This window comes from Myxocyprinus asiaticus, chromosome 42, assembly GCF_019703515.2.
Source record: "Myxocyprinus asiaticus isolate MX2 ecotype Aquarium Trade chromosome 42, UBuf_Myxa_2, whole genome shotgun sequence".
NCBI lineage: Eukaryota > Metazoa > Chordata > Actinopteri > Cypriniformes > Catostomidae > Myxocyprinus > Myxocyprinus asiaticus.
The window spans coordinates 20,256,725-20,273,507 of record NC_059385.1 but is presented as its reverse complement, the minus strand read 5'-3'; the positions used below and the strand labels follow the sequence as shown (position 1 = coordinate 20,273,507).

At 37.5% G+C, this 16,783-nt stretch overlaps 1 protein-coding gene across 2 annotated transcripts in view; it reads left to right on the top strand.

Moving 5' to 3' along the window:
* LOC127433015 (F-box and WD repeat domain-containing 11-B) overlaps nucleotides 1–16,783 on the top strand; it is a 30,242-nt gene that overhangs the window by 2,329 nt on the left and 11,130 nt on the right. The window contains exons 3-6 of one of the 2 annotated variants that reach the window (XM_051684619.1): nucleotides 6,449–6,689; nucleotides 11,823–12,009; nucleotides 14,893–14,983; nucleotides 15,844–15,981. In XM_051684619.1, the coding sequence (XP_051540579.1) occupies nucleotides 6,449–6,689; nucleotides 11,823–12,009; nucleotides 14,893–14,983; nucleotides 15,844–15,981 (657 nt within the window). The remainder of the gene's footprint in view (nucleotides 1–6,448; nucleotides 6,690–11,822; nucleotides 12,010–14,892; nucleotides 14,984–15,843; nucleotides 15,982–16,783) is intronic. The other variant, XM_051684621.1, reaches the window with a different exon arrangement.

The window sequence follows — 16,783 nt, the reverse complement described above, 5'->3', positions numbered from 1 at the left end:
TATAGGGCATGGCCTAATCGGTGCCTGAAAAACCTTTTGTGTCGTTTTCCACAGGCCTTTATGATATTGTATTCAGGATCAATAGTCTCTTTTTTGCAATTTTGAAATGTCCTTCAAACAAGGGATGTGGTTTATGTAGGTCTGTTAGCAAAATGGTAAAGGGGTAGTTCAACCAAAAATTTAAATTCTCTCATCATTTACTCGCCCTTATGCCATCCCAGGTGAGTATGACTTTTTTCCTTCAGCAGAACACATTTGAAGAAAAATAAATCAAATATCTTAGCTCAGTAGGTCCTTAAAATGCAATTGGATGGTCATCAGACTTTTGAAGCTCCAAAAATCACTGACAGTCATCATAAACGTCATCCATACGACTGCAGCAGTTAAATAATGTCTTCTAAAGCAATAGAATCGCTTTTGGTGCGAAAAAGATACATTTTTAAGTACTTATTAACTATGAACCATCGCTTCGGTCAGGAGCAGTTTACGCATTCATGAGAGTGCTGGGTTCAAGCGGTCTCTGGTGGGACGTATTTGCGTTGGCATGTTATGGACATTCACGTTCTCCTCAGTTGAGACATCCAGGATAAGCACACAAATGCACTTTGTAAAAAAACATACATAAAAAATACTGATCTAAACCAAAACAAATTAAGTTTCTGTACAGCATTCCTCTCACTCACTTGTAAACAATGCTGCTCTTCCGGGTGTGTCGCACGTGTGTCAGTTCTCGTGTGAACATGCCAACATGATTACGTCATGTGCATACCGCCGCTGACCAGAAGCTATTGTTTATAGTTAAAAAGTACTTAAATATTGATATTTTTCACACCAAAAGCAATCGTGTCACTTTAGAAAACATTAATTTAACAGCTGGAGTCATATGGATGACATTTATGCTGACTGTCAGTTCTTTTTGGAGCTTCAAAAGTTGGGTCACCATCAGCTTGCATTTTAAGGACCTTCTGAGCGAAGATATTTTCTATTTTTCTTCAAATGTATTCTGGTAAAGAAAGAAAGTCATACACACCTGGGATGGCATGAGGGTGAGTAAATGGTGAGAATTTTCATTTTTGGGTGAACTAACCATTTAAGTTTCTATGGCACCTTATCTCGTTTCCAAAAATTTAAAAGTAGCTGCCTTTTGTATGCAGTAGACAGCAAAGGCAGCATCCTTACTGAAAAGGAGCCTCATAAGTGGAATGCTTCACACAGGCAGAAATAACACTCCTCACATGAGGGACTCTACTTCCAGTTGATTCCATTATAGTTTGACATTAGCATGTTGCTAAGCCAATGATGCAATACTTTTAATCAGCATGAACATACTTGTCACACACAGATATTGGGTAAAATATGTAAAAGTGAACTTATTTTATCAATAGGGCCTATTATTTGGTATTGAATGAAGTGTAATGATAATTGTTATCCACATTTCTCTGGACTTGTACACCTCATGGGTGAATTGTTTGACAAACTGCAAAGGATGGGCTACATGTGATGCTGCCTTAGAATGTGGCCAAAATGAGGTACAGTACTGTGAAAAAGTATTTGCCCCTTCCTGATTTCTTAAAAAAATTAAGCAAAAAGTTATCCAACACTTACATCACCCATGTGAAAAACGAACTGCCCCCTTAAACTTAATAGTTGGTTGTATCACCTTTAGCAGCAATAACTGCAACCAAATGCTTCCGTTAAATGGAGATTAGTCTTTCACAATGCTGTGGTGGAATTTTGGCCCACTCTTCTTTGTAGAACTGCTTTAGTTCAGCCACATTGGAGGGTTTTCGAGCATGAACTGCCCGTTTAAGTCCTGCCACAGCATTTCAATTGGGATCAAGTCAGGACTTTGACTAGGCCACTCCAAAACTTTAATTTAGCTTCTTTTGAGCCATTCAGAGGTGAACCTACTCCTATGCTTTGGATCATTGTCTTGCATAATCCAGTTGCACTTGAGCTTCAAATCATGGACTGATGACCGGACGTTCTCCTTTAGGATTTTCTGGTAGAGAGCAGAATTCATGTTTCCCTCAATTATTGCAAGGCACCCTGGCCCTGAAGTAGCAAAGCATCACCACACCATCACACTACCACCACCATGCTTGGCCTTGATTTACGCCAGATGTAATGGGACCCCTGTCTTCCCAACAGTTCCACTTTCGACTCATCAGTCCACAGAACATTCTCCCAAAAAGGTTAGAGGATCATCAAGGTGTGTTTTGGCAAAATTCAGATAAGGCTTAATGTTCTTCTGGGTTAGCAGTGGTTTTCGCCTCACCGCTCTTCCATGGATGGAATTTTTGGCCAGTGTCTTTCTGGTAGTGGAGTCATGAACAGTGACCTTTATTGATGTGAGAGAGGCTTGCAGTTCCTTGGATGTTGTCCTTGGCTTTTTTGTGACTTCCTGGATGACTCGTCGCTGAGCTCTTGGAGGAATTTTGGAAGGTTGGACATTTCTGGGAAGGTTCACTACTGTGCCAAGTTTTCTCCATTTGGAGATAATGTCTCTCACTGTGGTTCTTTGGAGTCCCAGAGCCTTTGAAATAGGTTTGTATCCCTTACCAGACTGATATATTTCAATCACCTTTTTCCTCAATTTCTGGAATTTCTTTCGACCTTGGCATAGTGTGCTACTGGGTGAGACCTTTTAGCCAAATTCATGCTACTGAAAAAGTTATTTATGTGTTAATTGAACAGGGCTGGCAGTAATCAGGCCTGGGTGTGTCTAGTCCAGCTGAACCCCATTATGAATGCAGTTTCATAGATTTGGGGATTTAGTATCTGGAGGGCAATTTTTCACACAGGCCCAGTTGGTATTGGATAACATTTTTGCTTCAATAAATAACATTATCATTTAAAAACTGTATTTTGTGTTTATTCAGATTGCCTTTTGTTTTGTTATTATTTGTTTGAATTTTTGAAACAATTTAGTATGAGTTATACACAAAACAGAAGAAATCAGGATGGAGGCAAATAATTTTTCACAGCACTGTATCTTTTGAAAAGGCCTTTGCATCAGGAATGTGATTATGATGCCTTAATTTGCTGTCTAGGTACACAGCTCACTGTTTTGGAACAGATTATCTCCATTTCACAGGTTGGCTAAGAACTGCAAGGAGAGTTGTGCTTTGCTGAGCAAACATACCTAAACGCTAGGAATGTCCTGAAATATAATTAAATTGATTATTGATCTGCATTTTATTTTCTCTATTTTTTTAGGTATTGGTTTATTAATTTTAGCCGACATTTAAATTAGAAGCCTAATTTGTGTGCTTTCAAATTCACTGTCAGTTTGCCTTCCGTGTAATATAGTCTGTCATAATAGCTTTGGGAGACCACAAGGGGTGATATAGCATTTACTCTACTTAATACTGAAGCCGGTCACACACCAGACAAGTAGCTCAGTGTTGTGGGTAGGACAAGGTCATGACGAAAGAGGGATCCCTCTTTCGTCAATCTTGCAAGATTCTACAATTCTACAGATTATACACTGCGTTTTAAGTCGCACAGCAATGATGAGCGCTAGTTAAAGATTATTTTAAATTGTCTGTTTTGATAAATAGTAATTCTTGATCAATTCAAGCTCTAAAATAAATATTTCACATAATAAATTTGATAACTTCTCTGTGGATGCTACTGTCAGTCATGAGATATGGTGAGTCAGTGGAAAAGTACATCAATCAGCTCCAGTAGTAGGAGTCTGACTGGGTGGTCTAAAGGTAATTAATTCGCCCTGTGTATAAGAGGCTTAGGGTTCTAATCCGCCCAAATGCAACTTCATATTTTAATTAACAAAGATTGCATCTGCACCTCAGTGGATGTATATCTTGAGTTGGGACACATTTGTAAGCATTTTTCTATGGGATTTCACTGGAAAAAAGCACGAGTTGCGGAACTTGCAGCAACGAAGAGCGCTCGCCGTCCAATCTCGATTTCTCAAGTACATCACTGTGGCAAATATGTTGCTGTTTTAATACTGTAAAATTAATGCTTATGATGTTTAAAATTAAAAGCAGTTCATGAGCATGTCGTTGTTATTTTGCTAGCCATCTTGAGCTGATCTTTGACTTTATCGTTCTTTTAAACATGGTTAACTAATTAACGTAGTTACAAATACTTAGACTATACATAACAGACTGCGCATGTGCGAGAAGTTGACAAAAGAGGGATCCCTTCTAGACACAACTGTAGGACAAGGCACAGGAATCACACATAATACGTCAATGCAGTGCAGGTGGCAGTCCAAAGTTGTGAATCTAGTCACTGTACACAAAGTTCTGAAGGTATATGTACTTCATGAATTAAAGTGGCGTTGATGAGTTTGCAGGTTAGTGAATGAAACTGGTGTAACTGTGCAAACTGAACTATTAGAAATGGCGTAGTTTATTATGCAATTTCTTTATGCAGCCTTGAATAGGTTTCATTAAGCTGAGGGTCATAGAGAAAAGTATGCAATTAGAAATGGAATGAAGAGACAAAGACTATTGTGCAACAAGTAGCCCTATTTACTGTATATCTGGAAAAAAATGGCAATCGATATTGATCGATAATCATCAGGAATTTTGTTCTGATTATCGATGTGTGTAAAAGGCATCAATTCCAAGCCTTCTAAATACTGTTTAGTTTTAAGTCTCACTTTGCTAGATCCATCTCTAATCCATCCTTTCAAAGGCCTCATTTACTCCTTGTATTAAAGCAGAAGTGTGAACTTTATCGGTGATCAAATAATTTCTCCTATCCCAGCGTAATATGCAGAGAACACTATAAGTTAGCTATCTGTAGGTTAGTTTTCTCAAACTGCGAGTGTGCCGTCCAGCCCAACACAACATTGACTCAATGGCGTGATTTTGTGGGCGGGACTATCTGTTTGTTTGATCAAAAGTAGACGAAGGTGTATTCAGAAGGCTGTTTGAAAACGATGTTTCTTTTTGCAATTTTGCTCGGTGGTGCAAAAATCACACACATCAGATGCATTTTGGCTGATCTGTTTGAAAAATTGAAGACGTTAAAGACTGGTGTAAACTGGGTCCAAAAAATTTGGATATGTCAAATTCAGCCACATATGGAGGTAGTCAAATGTGGTTAAATAAATGTGAAAATAACAACCAAGGAAACACACACCTTAGATTCAGAGATGCAAGTTATGGAGAAAAAATCTTTTGAAAAAAGGAAGAATAACTGCATAACTCAAAATGCCGGTGTTATGGATCAATGGGGGATCGTGTTAACTGGGGATGTGCACGTGCATGTGAATCATTTTACTTGCCTTTTCAGCAGATTCGTCTAATGTGAATTGTCAAGGAGCAAAGAAAAGACGTTTTGCATATTATAAACAAATTTTGGTATCATTATTAAACAGTTTTTCTTTTCATCGATGTCTGTTCTAATGAATTTGACCGTTTAAGAGCCATTTTAACCATTTCACAGGGTAACATGGTTGCCCATGTTCACATAGGACATTGGTTTGAATGGAAACTGCAGATTACATTTGCCAGCAGTAAATCGCATGATGAATTATTTTATTTGCAACACTAAAGCATCATATGCTGATATGTGTCAATAATATACTTTCAATTGCTTTTATTTCTTTATAATGAATAATGGCTTGATGAACTAATAGTTGAGTAACTTACTCCAAAGTGAATGAAAAATTATAGATGTGGTAAGTCATATTGGCAGTAAACATAGCAACCCCATTTAACACCTGCTCTTTTATTTCTCTTAAATACCGCTCTCGGTAAGGGAAATAAGTTTATAAATTGAGTTGTGCGGTTATACTTTTTTCAAAACAAAATGCATGTGACCACATTATGCTTGTAGTGAAAACGCGTATCCATTCGAACAGCAGCAAAGCACCACCCACTCACCTGTCAATCAACCACTTTGCTAAAACAAGAGTTTTAAACTTTGTCAATTACATGTGGTTTTGAAAAGAGAGAACTCCCTGATTGGGAAATTTGGGGAAAAAACGGATACGTATACATGCACAAGAACTTAAGAACTTCTTCAGTGTGTTTGATAATATCAACATGCAGTGACACAGATAAGGGAAGCACCCAAATCTCAGTTAATACAATACTGTAATAGAGTATTGTTCTCAAAATGCATATTAGTGCATATAATGCATATAAATGCATATTAGAAATGTAATTGGGATTTTGTTTTGTGCTTTATCATCATGCAGCACTACACTGATGTAGTGACTGATATATGTCGTCATTAAAATCATGTACCCTCCCCTTGAAATCCAAACACAAGTAGTCAAAAGAGACTTGTATATTACGAACAGATGTAAATGGCTATGCGTCTTGACTGTCCACTTGTGATCAGATTGCACAAAACGCATCTAAATACTTGTAAACAGGGCCAAATAATCATGGACCGGTTTATTTTGTCTCACCCGGTCTAATATATCTATTTGTTTGTTTTTCTTGTACGATTCTTCCAGCATACCTATCTCTGTCCTCAGGTGAGTAATGGGCTGCTGACAGGCTCCAGGAAGCGACCGTCGGAGGGAAATTACGAGAAGGAGAAGGACGTGTGCATCCAGCTCTTTGATCAGTGGTCTGAGGCGGATCAGGTGGAGTTTGTGGAACACCTGATCTCACGTATGTGCCATTACCAACACGGCCACATAAACTCCTACCTCAAACCCATGCTCCAAAGGGACTTCATCACGGCACTGCCAGGTATCAAATAAAAATCCTTGGTCTGATTTCTGAACTTTTCGGTAACACTTTCTATGAAGTCCATATTCATAAATGCATTGTAAAGGCATTATACATGCATTGTATTGCATTCATAATGTCTCGTAATATGCCTTATAAGTTATAACTTCTCATAAATAATTATACAATTATAATAAATTAAGACTTCCCCTATTTATAGTTATACTTAAGAGTGTAATGCATTATAACACAAGCAACATCCAGTTTTGATGCAGCAGAAGCTAATAAAGTTAATCGTATAAGTGCTGTCATGCAAAAGCAGCATAGTGTTAACCATCAAAAGACTTTTTGACATGATCATATTATAAGTGGTCTTTACCTGCTCTAAAAGTTACAAAAGCAAAATCTTATAAACAGCTATAACATAAATTTGTAACACAGTACATTACAAGTCAAACTTATACAGTGGAAGTTATTTATAAAATAAATCTCCAAATAAGATTTTATTGAATATAGTCCAGTGTGGAATCAGATTTTTAATTTTGTTTTATTTTTAAATCTTGGGTAGGTTTACTTTATACCCAAGAAGATTGGCTACATGTGTGATCAACTGATATACACTGATCAGTCACAACATTAAAACCACTTGCCCAATATTGTGTAGGTCCCCCTCGTGCTGCCAAAACAGCGCCAACCCGCATCTCAGAATAGCATTCTGACATGATGTTCTTCTCACTGAAATTGTACAGAGCGGTTATCTGAGTTACCATAGTGACCTCTCTCATCAACAAGGCGTTTCTGTCCACAGAACTGCCACTCACTGGATGTTTTTGTTTTTGGCACCATTCGGAGTGAATTCTGGAGACTGTTTTGCATGAAAATCCCAGGAGATTAGCAGTTACAGAAATACTCAAACCAGCCCAAAAAATCATGCCACGGTCCAAATCACTGAAAGCTTTTATGGCTTTAAACTCTTAAGGCCTAGGTCACCTGGTCGACCAAGTTGCCTTTCTAAGTATACTCTGACTCTTCAGTCAATGGCAGGTGCATGTGCCGACAAATGGCAGAGATGAGGACTGGGCTGTTTGTGGACCAGAGCATGTGAGCAGAGAATTCCACCTGAACGGAGAGTGCATTTTGACGATTCGGTTACACTCAGGCCACTCGACGCCGCTCACTCAACCTAGAATGCACTTTGTAATATGCTGGTCTGGGAAACTGCAAAATAAGCAATAGGCCTAAGGTTATGGAGTTCAGATATTGTTTTAATGAAGTTGCAAATTAAAAAAATCTAAGAACGAGGAAGGAGAAAAAATTTAAAGGGAGTGTGGAGAGACTGTGAGAGTTGGAATCTATTGGAATCTTAAGCGGCACATTGCCAGAAAGCCTGAGGAAGTGCTATGCAAACATTGTGGTGCAGCAAAAGGTGAGCAAGTAGGTTACACTACCTTATGAAAATAGATGAAGTAGATAGTAATGTATCTTTTTGTCAGATACAGGGGTTTGGATACAGAGGCCCGAGCAACTGCGCCTTTGCCCACATGGGAGGTGCCCCTTTGAGTGAAATATAAACATGCATTCATTCATTTATCAAATGTTTTACATGCTTAGTAACGTACACTTCTGAAATTATTTGTGACTTGTATTGTGGTGTTTTAGTATATAATCTCACTGTTTGTTTTGTAACTAGGGTACTGATTTACATCGGCTATGTTAATTGCATCTCATTATTTGTAATCAGTCTATTAGCACATATGCCATTGAACGTTTTCAAATAATGCCTTTAAAAAAAAAAAAAAAAAAAAAATTATTTACTTTAAACAAACCATCAAACATGCCTCTAAGTAATAAAACATTTATGTACGGTGGCGCGGAAACTTGATCTGACTCAACTGACCTAGAATAACGCAATTCTTTTGTATTTTTTACAATTTATGCAATCTAAACAGCTGTGGTTAATTATTATTATTATTATTAATAGTTATATTAGTAAATACATTGCGCTCCCTTTGTTTTTCCTTGATATTTTTAAAGTGGCATAATGTGAAACTGGACTTTATATGCGTCAAAAGATCATGTGTCGTGCGTGCGCTCTGTGTACAGCAGGGTTTAACCATGGATTTAACAAATAAATCCTGTTGCAGTTGGCTATTATATAATTAACTACAATTATAATTAATTAAATACATGGGGGCCTGGGTAGCTCAGCGAGTATTGACGCTGACTACCACCCCTGGAGTCACGAGTTCGAATCCAGGGTGTGCTGAGTGACTCCAGTAAGCAACCAAATTGGCCCGGTTGCTAGGGAGGGTAGAGTCACATGGGGTAACCTCCTCGTGGTCGCGATATTAAGTGGTTCTTGCTCTCAATGGGGCGTGTGGTAAGTTGTGCGTGGATCGCAGAGAGTAGCATGAGCCTCCACGCGGAGTTTCCGCGGTGTCATGCTCGACGAGCCACACGATAAGATGCACGGATTGACTGTCTCCGAAGCGGAGGCAACTGAGACTTGTCCTCGGCCACCCAGATTGAGGTGAGTAACCATGCCACCATGAGGACCTACAAAGTAGTGGGAATGGGGCATTTCAAATTGGGAGAAAAGGGGATAAACAATTTTAAAAAAAGCAACAATACAGAAAAAAAAAAAACTCGCTGCTCTTTTCTGGATAACTTAATATGCCATTTAACACTAAACACAAAATTAGGTTGAGAAATTGATCATTTTAATTTACAGACCTAAAGTCTGATAGCATTAAATCAGTAGGCTATGAATGTATTAAATCTACAGTAATGATCATTCCGTGAAGACTGAAGAACAATTCTGAATTTCACTTTTATTGGTTACATTTTTCCTTGTACCAGTCCATGTTTTCGTTTTTGCCATAAAACTACTTGAACAAACTTAAGAGTTGAAAAGAATTGTTATCCTGGGTCGGTTGAGGCACTCAGATCCAATTTAAACTGAAAAGCATGAATCTGCGCACATGCAAGAGTTTCCACGCCTAATGTTTTATCACTTAAAGAGGCATGTTTGATGGTTTGTTTAAAGTAAATAAAGGTAATTAGAACTGAAAAAATTATCTTCATTATTTGAAGATGTTCAATGGCATATGTGCTAAGAGAAATATTTGACTGATTACAAACTAGGGCTGAAACAATTAGTTGACTTTATCGACAACGTCAACAATAAAAATTGTCGACGAAAAATTCCATTGTTTTTGAATAGTTGTTTGATCTCATTTAATGTAACGAGATCAAATAAAACTCCAATGATGGCACACGAGCAGCAGCATTGCAGCTCGCGCCTGATTGAGGAGAGGAAGAATTTCATGGCTCACAGTCCAGATGCACTCTAATCTTTCCAAACTGCTTCAGGTGATGTAGATCGCAAAGTATGAGGAAATCATACAAAAGTAAACAAAGAAGCTCTTGTGAAATAAGCGGAGCCGGAGCTGTCAATCCTCTGAAGCATAACTTACGTGACGAGCGTCTTAAAGGAAACACCCCAGCGTAACATCTTTAATGCAGTTATATTTAATGTGTTATAGCTTTATTAAAGTTCAAATAATAAGGAAGCAGGTCATGTAAATAACTACAAACTCCAAAACTGGCATTTCTCTGTGCTGTCAGTGCCTCTTCTATGAGTTGCGCGAATGTCCCGATCTAAGGGGGAGAGACTGAAACTGCACCCGGCTGAGGCACACTCGGAGGGGATGCTTGTCCCTCAAGCGCACGCTTAATGCAGCTAGATTATAACGTGATGGCTAGTGACTTATTCAATCATAATATGTCACTGTGCATTTCTTATCGTAAAGAAAATTGGCAATGCGCAGCGGTGAGTTTTTTTTTTTTTTTTTTTTTTTTTTTTTTTGTGTGAGTTAAAGATGGATTGAAGTGAACAGAAAGGTGAGAGAGGGTAGTCTTTGCCCCATTATACGCTGCAACAAAATACGTTTTTGGTTTGTTTTTGTTTTGGCTTGTTTTCCAATATAAATATCTAAAACTCCTTTAAAACAAAATACATTTTCTTTAGCAGCAATACTGCAGAAGAAAATTTTTTTATCTGAGAATGTTAAGTGCATATATGCAAATATTTTAAAATATCTAAAATCCTTAAAAAAAAAAAAAAAGATGCATTCACCTGAGAAGCAGTATTTAAGATATTTAGACTTGCTTTTAGAGAATAGCTCTTGAATAAAAGTATATTTTATCTTTACTGCACACGCAGAAGTATAAAGTAAAAAAAAATACACTTATACAAAATACACTTATATTTAAGACATTCTCTTAAAGCAAGTCAAAATATTTTATATGATGCTTCTCAAGTAAATGTATCTTGTTTTAAGACTATTTTAAATGGGAAAACAAGACAAAAACACTTGATTACAACAGGGTTTTTTGGCAGTTAATTTTTATTTTACTGAATTAAACTGAATAAAGTAATTTTTTTTCTCCTTTAATTCAATGAATGTCATTTAATATGATTTTGTCCTCTTTAGTGTTAGCAAGCACGTTTGATACAAACTTAAGTCTGGGAACAAGCTGAATAGTCGGTTGTGAGCTAATGATTAATTGCTGAATAGTCAGATAATCATTAGATTAGTTGATTATCAAAATAATCGTTAATTGCAACCCTATTACAAACGAAGGTCTGGAGACCTGATTATCTAAAATAGTCATTGTACAAAATAAACAGCGAGATTTTATAAACTTAACTTATTAACTTAAACACCACAAAACAATCTCATATAAATCATTTCAGATGTGTACCTTACTAAGCGTGTAAGCGTTTGATAAATGCATATGTTTATTTCACCCAGAGGGGCATCTCAAAGGCGCAGTTCCTGGGCCACCAACCACCTGTGTATGTGGCTGGAAAAAAGTATACTACAGAGACATTTGATGTAAGAGTGGGATTTGAGTAAACTTTGATTTACCGGTGAGCATTACTTGAGTGGAGCATTGCTTGAGTCATGAGTGGTTGAGTGGAGCACACGCGCATGAGTGGATTAAGTGGAGTGTCACACCGCTCCGCTTCGCGCACATGCTCTGGCATGAACTGTGCTGATTAGCATCACGCACACTGTGCATGGGCAACCTAAGTATACTTTTGCCTATGTATCCTGGTAATTTAAGCACAATCTCACTTTGTTCCAGCTCAGGGTCTGGATCATATAGCGGAGAACATCCTGTCTTTTCTGGACGCACGCTCACTATGTTCGGCAGAGCTGGTGTGTAAGGAATGGCAGCGTGTGATTTCCGAAGGCATGTTGTGGAAGAAGCTGATCGAGCGGATGGTTCGGACAGACCCGCTATGGAAAGGTCTCTCAGAAAGACACCAGTGGTGAGTCACAATGCTGATATCACTGTTTACTTCCACCGAACCCCCTCATTTACACATGGGGTTTAACCAGAGGTGGGTAGTAACGCGCTACATTTACTCCGTTACATTTACTTGAGTAACTTTTTGGGAAAAAATGTACTTTTAGAGTAGGTTTAAAAGTGGGTACTTTTTACTCAAGTAAATTTCTAATGAATTTTTTTTACTTTTACTTCTTTACAATGGGTGGCATTACTGTCGTTACATTACTGGGTTTAATTTGAATGTGTAATTTATTGAGAGATTATTGAATGGGACTTTTACGAGAGCGGAAGTTCACACAGCTGCGCGCACTGAGCCGCTGTCACAGACTGTCACTCAATCACTGCAGCAGCATCAAACTCTTCAAAGTGAAACACTTTCTTCGCTCCGCACAGTGAAAAAATAATAGTTTCGTCATGCAATGCCTTCATTTAACACCAAGACAAGCTGATATTTCAAGATTCAAATCACAGCTCCAACTTAAGGCAGCACGCTGAGGTAAGTTTTGGCTCTAATCCTAACGCGGACTTTTCTGTATAATGTGATGGTCGTTTTCAGGGTGATAATGTAACTGGGCTCTTATGACATCAGTTTTTAAGTGTACATTTTTAAATCAGTGCGCGTTGTCCCTCGTCCCGCATGTAGTAAACAGTATTTCGGGGGTACTGAACTATCGCAGATACTTCAGGCGGATTAACTGTATAAATCCATGTAAACATCCAAGTTAAGTGTAAATCACTGCCATTCGCATGATCGACAACTGGAGCACGAACAGACAGCATTTCTGCACTTGCACAGCGAGGTGTGCGGGGCGCGTGTGTGAGATGTGCGGGCGCAAGGCGATTGTATGGCGAAGTGAGTGGCTGTGTCCGAAATCATTCACTCATTCACTATTTCCTATATAGTGAATGGCAGTTAGTACACTATATCTCAGCAGTAAGTGAACGAAATGAGTGAATTCGGATGTGAGTGTCGGAGCTCTGGGGCTGTCGCAGAAACAATGTCACATATGAAATGTTAAAATACTTGGGCCTTACTTGTTATTCTTATTAAATAATATATTAATACAATAAATCTTCATTCTGTTTGTCATTTTTAATATATACTGTGTGTTAATATAAAGAGTAAGCACATTTGATCAAATAAAGAGTACATTTTAAAATGTATCTGTATGTTTTGCCTCTACATGTTATTTTAATCAAGTAATGATTTGTCAAAAAGTCATTTATTACATTCAGCATGAAATAAAACATTGCAGGAGTGAAGGAAGCAGTAAACTCCCAGCTCGTACATCTTCCCTGTGGTGGATTGTGGGAAATTAACCATTGTCGATTGTACATCAAATGTACACTTGAAATTAGAGTGCATTGTGGATAAGAATGAGTGAACAAAAGTAGGGAACGAGTGGCTCACTCAGAATTCAGACACTCCTACAAAATAGCGGACAATCAAAATAGTGCACTATATAGTGGATAGGGGGTGGTTTCAGACACAGCGAGTGTTCCGCGACCGGAGTTGGTGCCCTACGTAGGCTGCGTACTCTGCGTTTAGAGAGCGGCGGTACTGCTGTACAGAACTAATGATCTAAATACTTATAACACTGAAAACTGTAACTACACTGAAATAAGAATCCGCACAGGACTTCAAAAGCTATGAAATAGTGAAAGAATTAATAAAGTATGATCTTGCTTTGGTTTATATTTCAGCATTATATATAATGTCCTTGTGGTACATTTTCACTGTAATAATTACTAGAAGTGTTTCCAAACCTCTCATCTTATTGACAAATTCATCCAGATCTGACAAGAGCCCTTAAAGGGATAGTTCACCCAAAAATTACATTTCTCATTATTTACTCACCCTCTTGTCACCCCAGATGTGTATGACTTTCTTTCATCTGCTGAACTCAAATGAAGATTCCTCAGCTCTGTAGGTCCATACAATGCAAGTGAATGGGTGGCAACATTTTAAAACTAAACAAACAAAAGTCAGCATAAAAGTAATCCATAAGCCTCTAATGGTTAAATCTGTATCTTCAGAATTGATGTGAAAGGTGCGGATGAGAAACAGATCACTTTCACATTCTTCTTGTGTTTTTGGTGATTCACATTCTTCTCTGCATATCGCCCCCTGCTGTCTAGCAAAAAATGCTGTTTCTCACCCACACCTATCATCTAACTTCTGAAGATATGGATTTAACCACTGGAGTCTTATGGATTACTTTTATGATGCCTTTATGTGCTTTTTAGAGCATCAAAATTTTGGCCTACAGAGCTAAAATATTCTTTTAAAAATCTGAATTTATATATTAAATATATATATTAAAAAAAACATTCACTTAAAGTAAATAGTCACTCAGGCAAACATTCTGTCTAATATATCCTTATTGTGTTGCATGGAAGAAAGTAAGTCATATGGGTTTGGAACAACATGACGGTGAATGATGACAATTTCCATTAATAATAATTCTGTAGTACATGTTCATGTGTATTATGTAATGGAATATAGCGAAGTAAACGTCTATTGTGTCATTTGTGAAAGTAACTAGTTACTCACTAATTGAGTACTCTTTTAATTGGATACTTTCTTAAACTTACTCAAGTAATTATGTTAGTACTTTTACTTGAGTAATTATTTTTTTTGAAGTAATTGTACTTTTATTGAGTACAGTCTTTGGCTACTCTACCCAGCTCTGGGTTTAACAACAACCTCGTCATTATCTCTATACAGGGTAATTCTCCACCAGACATGCTGGAAGCCTCCTTATAGACTGTCTTTTACATCTCGGTTGACTTATTTGTATTATTTGACTCGTGAAGATGCTTTGTCAGTTCATTTAAATTTTTAATGCCGTTTCTTTCACAGGGAAAAATACCTGTTCAAGAACCGCACAACAGAAGTTCCTCCGAACTCATACTATCGCTCTCTTTATCCGAAAATCATTCAGGACATTGAGGTAGGAAAAGCAGCCATCATCTCATTCTGTCTTTTTCTTTGACCAGAATGATACATTTTTAGCTATTGTGTTCATTCCAGAAGTGAGCCAATGATTTGAGGCTAAGGGAGATGGGTAGTAGTCGACCATTATGGGTTTTTTAGTGGCCGATGCCGATATCCAGAGAGCAGGGTTGCCAATAGGCAGACACAATGCCGATATATCACACAATTTAATAGTAAATAACAAACATAAAATTGCTAAAAATAATAATAATAATAATACTAATAAAGTCTTATTTAGCACTATATTTACTCAATTTCACAAAACATTAACTTTGTAAAAAATAATCTAAAAATATTGTATTTTAAATGGTAGATAGCAGTTTCTTCTGATTTATGTTTAGTCATCAAATTGTAGTAATTTATTTGCACATGAAGAAATTAATACATTACTAAGAAGGAAATAACAGTACACACAGTAGTCCAGCAACCATGGATGGCATGTCCATGTTAGCAATCGCATTTTCTCCAAAAATACAGAATCAAACCAATTGTACATACAGTGCATAGTGAATAAGACATTTACTTGTAGCACATGTGAAGTGCTTTTACCTTGAAGTTGCACTCATGCGCTCATGCGGATCCAGCGTTAGCAGCAATCTTTTTCTTTTTCTTTTTTGTCAATTTCTATGCCCTGTTTAATTTCTAATAAAATGGTGAGATGTTTTAGTTGTAATATTTTTGTATGCCTCTTAAATAGAAAAAGTTCAAGTAAATTAGTTACACCTCTTAACAGTTTCCTTTTACTAAATTTCTTATACATGAAGAGATCAATTTAATTTGTGCTTTTACGTTTCCTCTCTCTTTTGCTGTTTCCAGACCATCGAGGCAAACTGGAGGTGTGGCCGACATAACCTGCAGAGGATCCAGTGTAGATCGGAGAACAGCAAAGGCGTTTACTGCCTCCAGTATGACGATGAAAAGATCATCAGCGGTCTACGAGATAACTCCATCAAGGTGCGATTGCTCTCTGCTTGTGTGTTTTCTTGCGAAACTTATGTGGTTTTCACTCAGTTTAGATTCTGAAACCACATGATCTCATTCCATTCCTACACAGGTGTCATTTTTTACCACATCTGACATTAAGAGTGTGCTCATTTAAGATTTACACTGGCATTTGAAAGCTCTTTTTGCAAGTGTATGATTTTGTGGCTTTGGTTTTAATGGAACAACATGAGAGATCTTCAATCAAACGGATTAAGGATCTCCTTTTGTGATGTAGAAATGCTTTTAAAACTGTAAACAGAAATAATAACATGCCTTAATTTTTGGTTTTACACATTTTAAAAATCCTCCATTAATGTAATATAATAATGAAACGAGTAAGAGCACATTGAAGCGGGCAAGAAAATACAAAACCATAAGTGTTAAATTCAGGATGTAATGTGAACTGGGTGTTCAGCCCACGTAAGGGACAATTAGATAAAATTAGCTTGAAAGGACTGTCCCATTAAAAATCAATCTAGCTGATTTGTTCTTTATAGAGTTGCTAGGTTCACACGTTGTTGGAGAGAATCTTGGCATATCTTTCTTTTGGCTAGAAATTAGATGCACAATAGGTGCGTCGCGAACTGCACACTTCTGCACTATTCTAGGTCATTTTGTAGTGCAAGTAGTGCGAGTAGTAAGTTTACACTGAAAATGCAACAAAAAGAAGTGTACTACGAGTACCTGGATGATGCACTTTTTCAACCGTCAAAACGAAGTGTGGAATGTTGGACACTTCGTGCATTCCGAGCACACGGCTTGCTGTGCATAG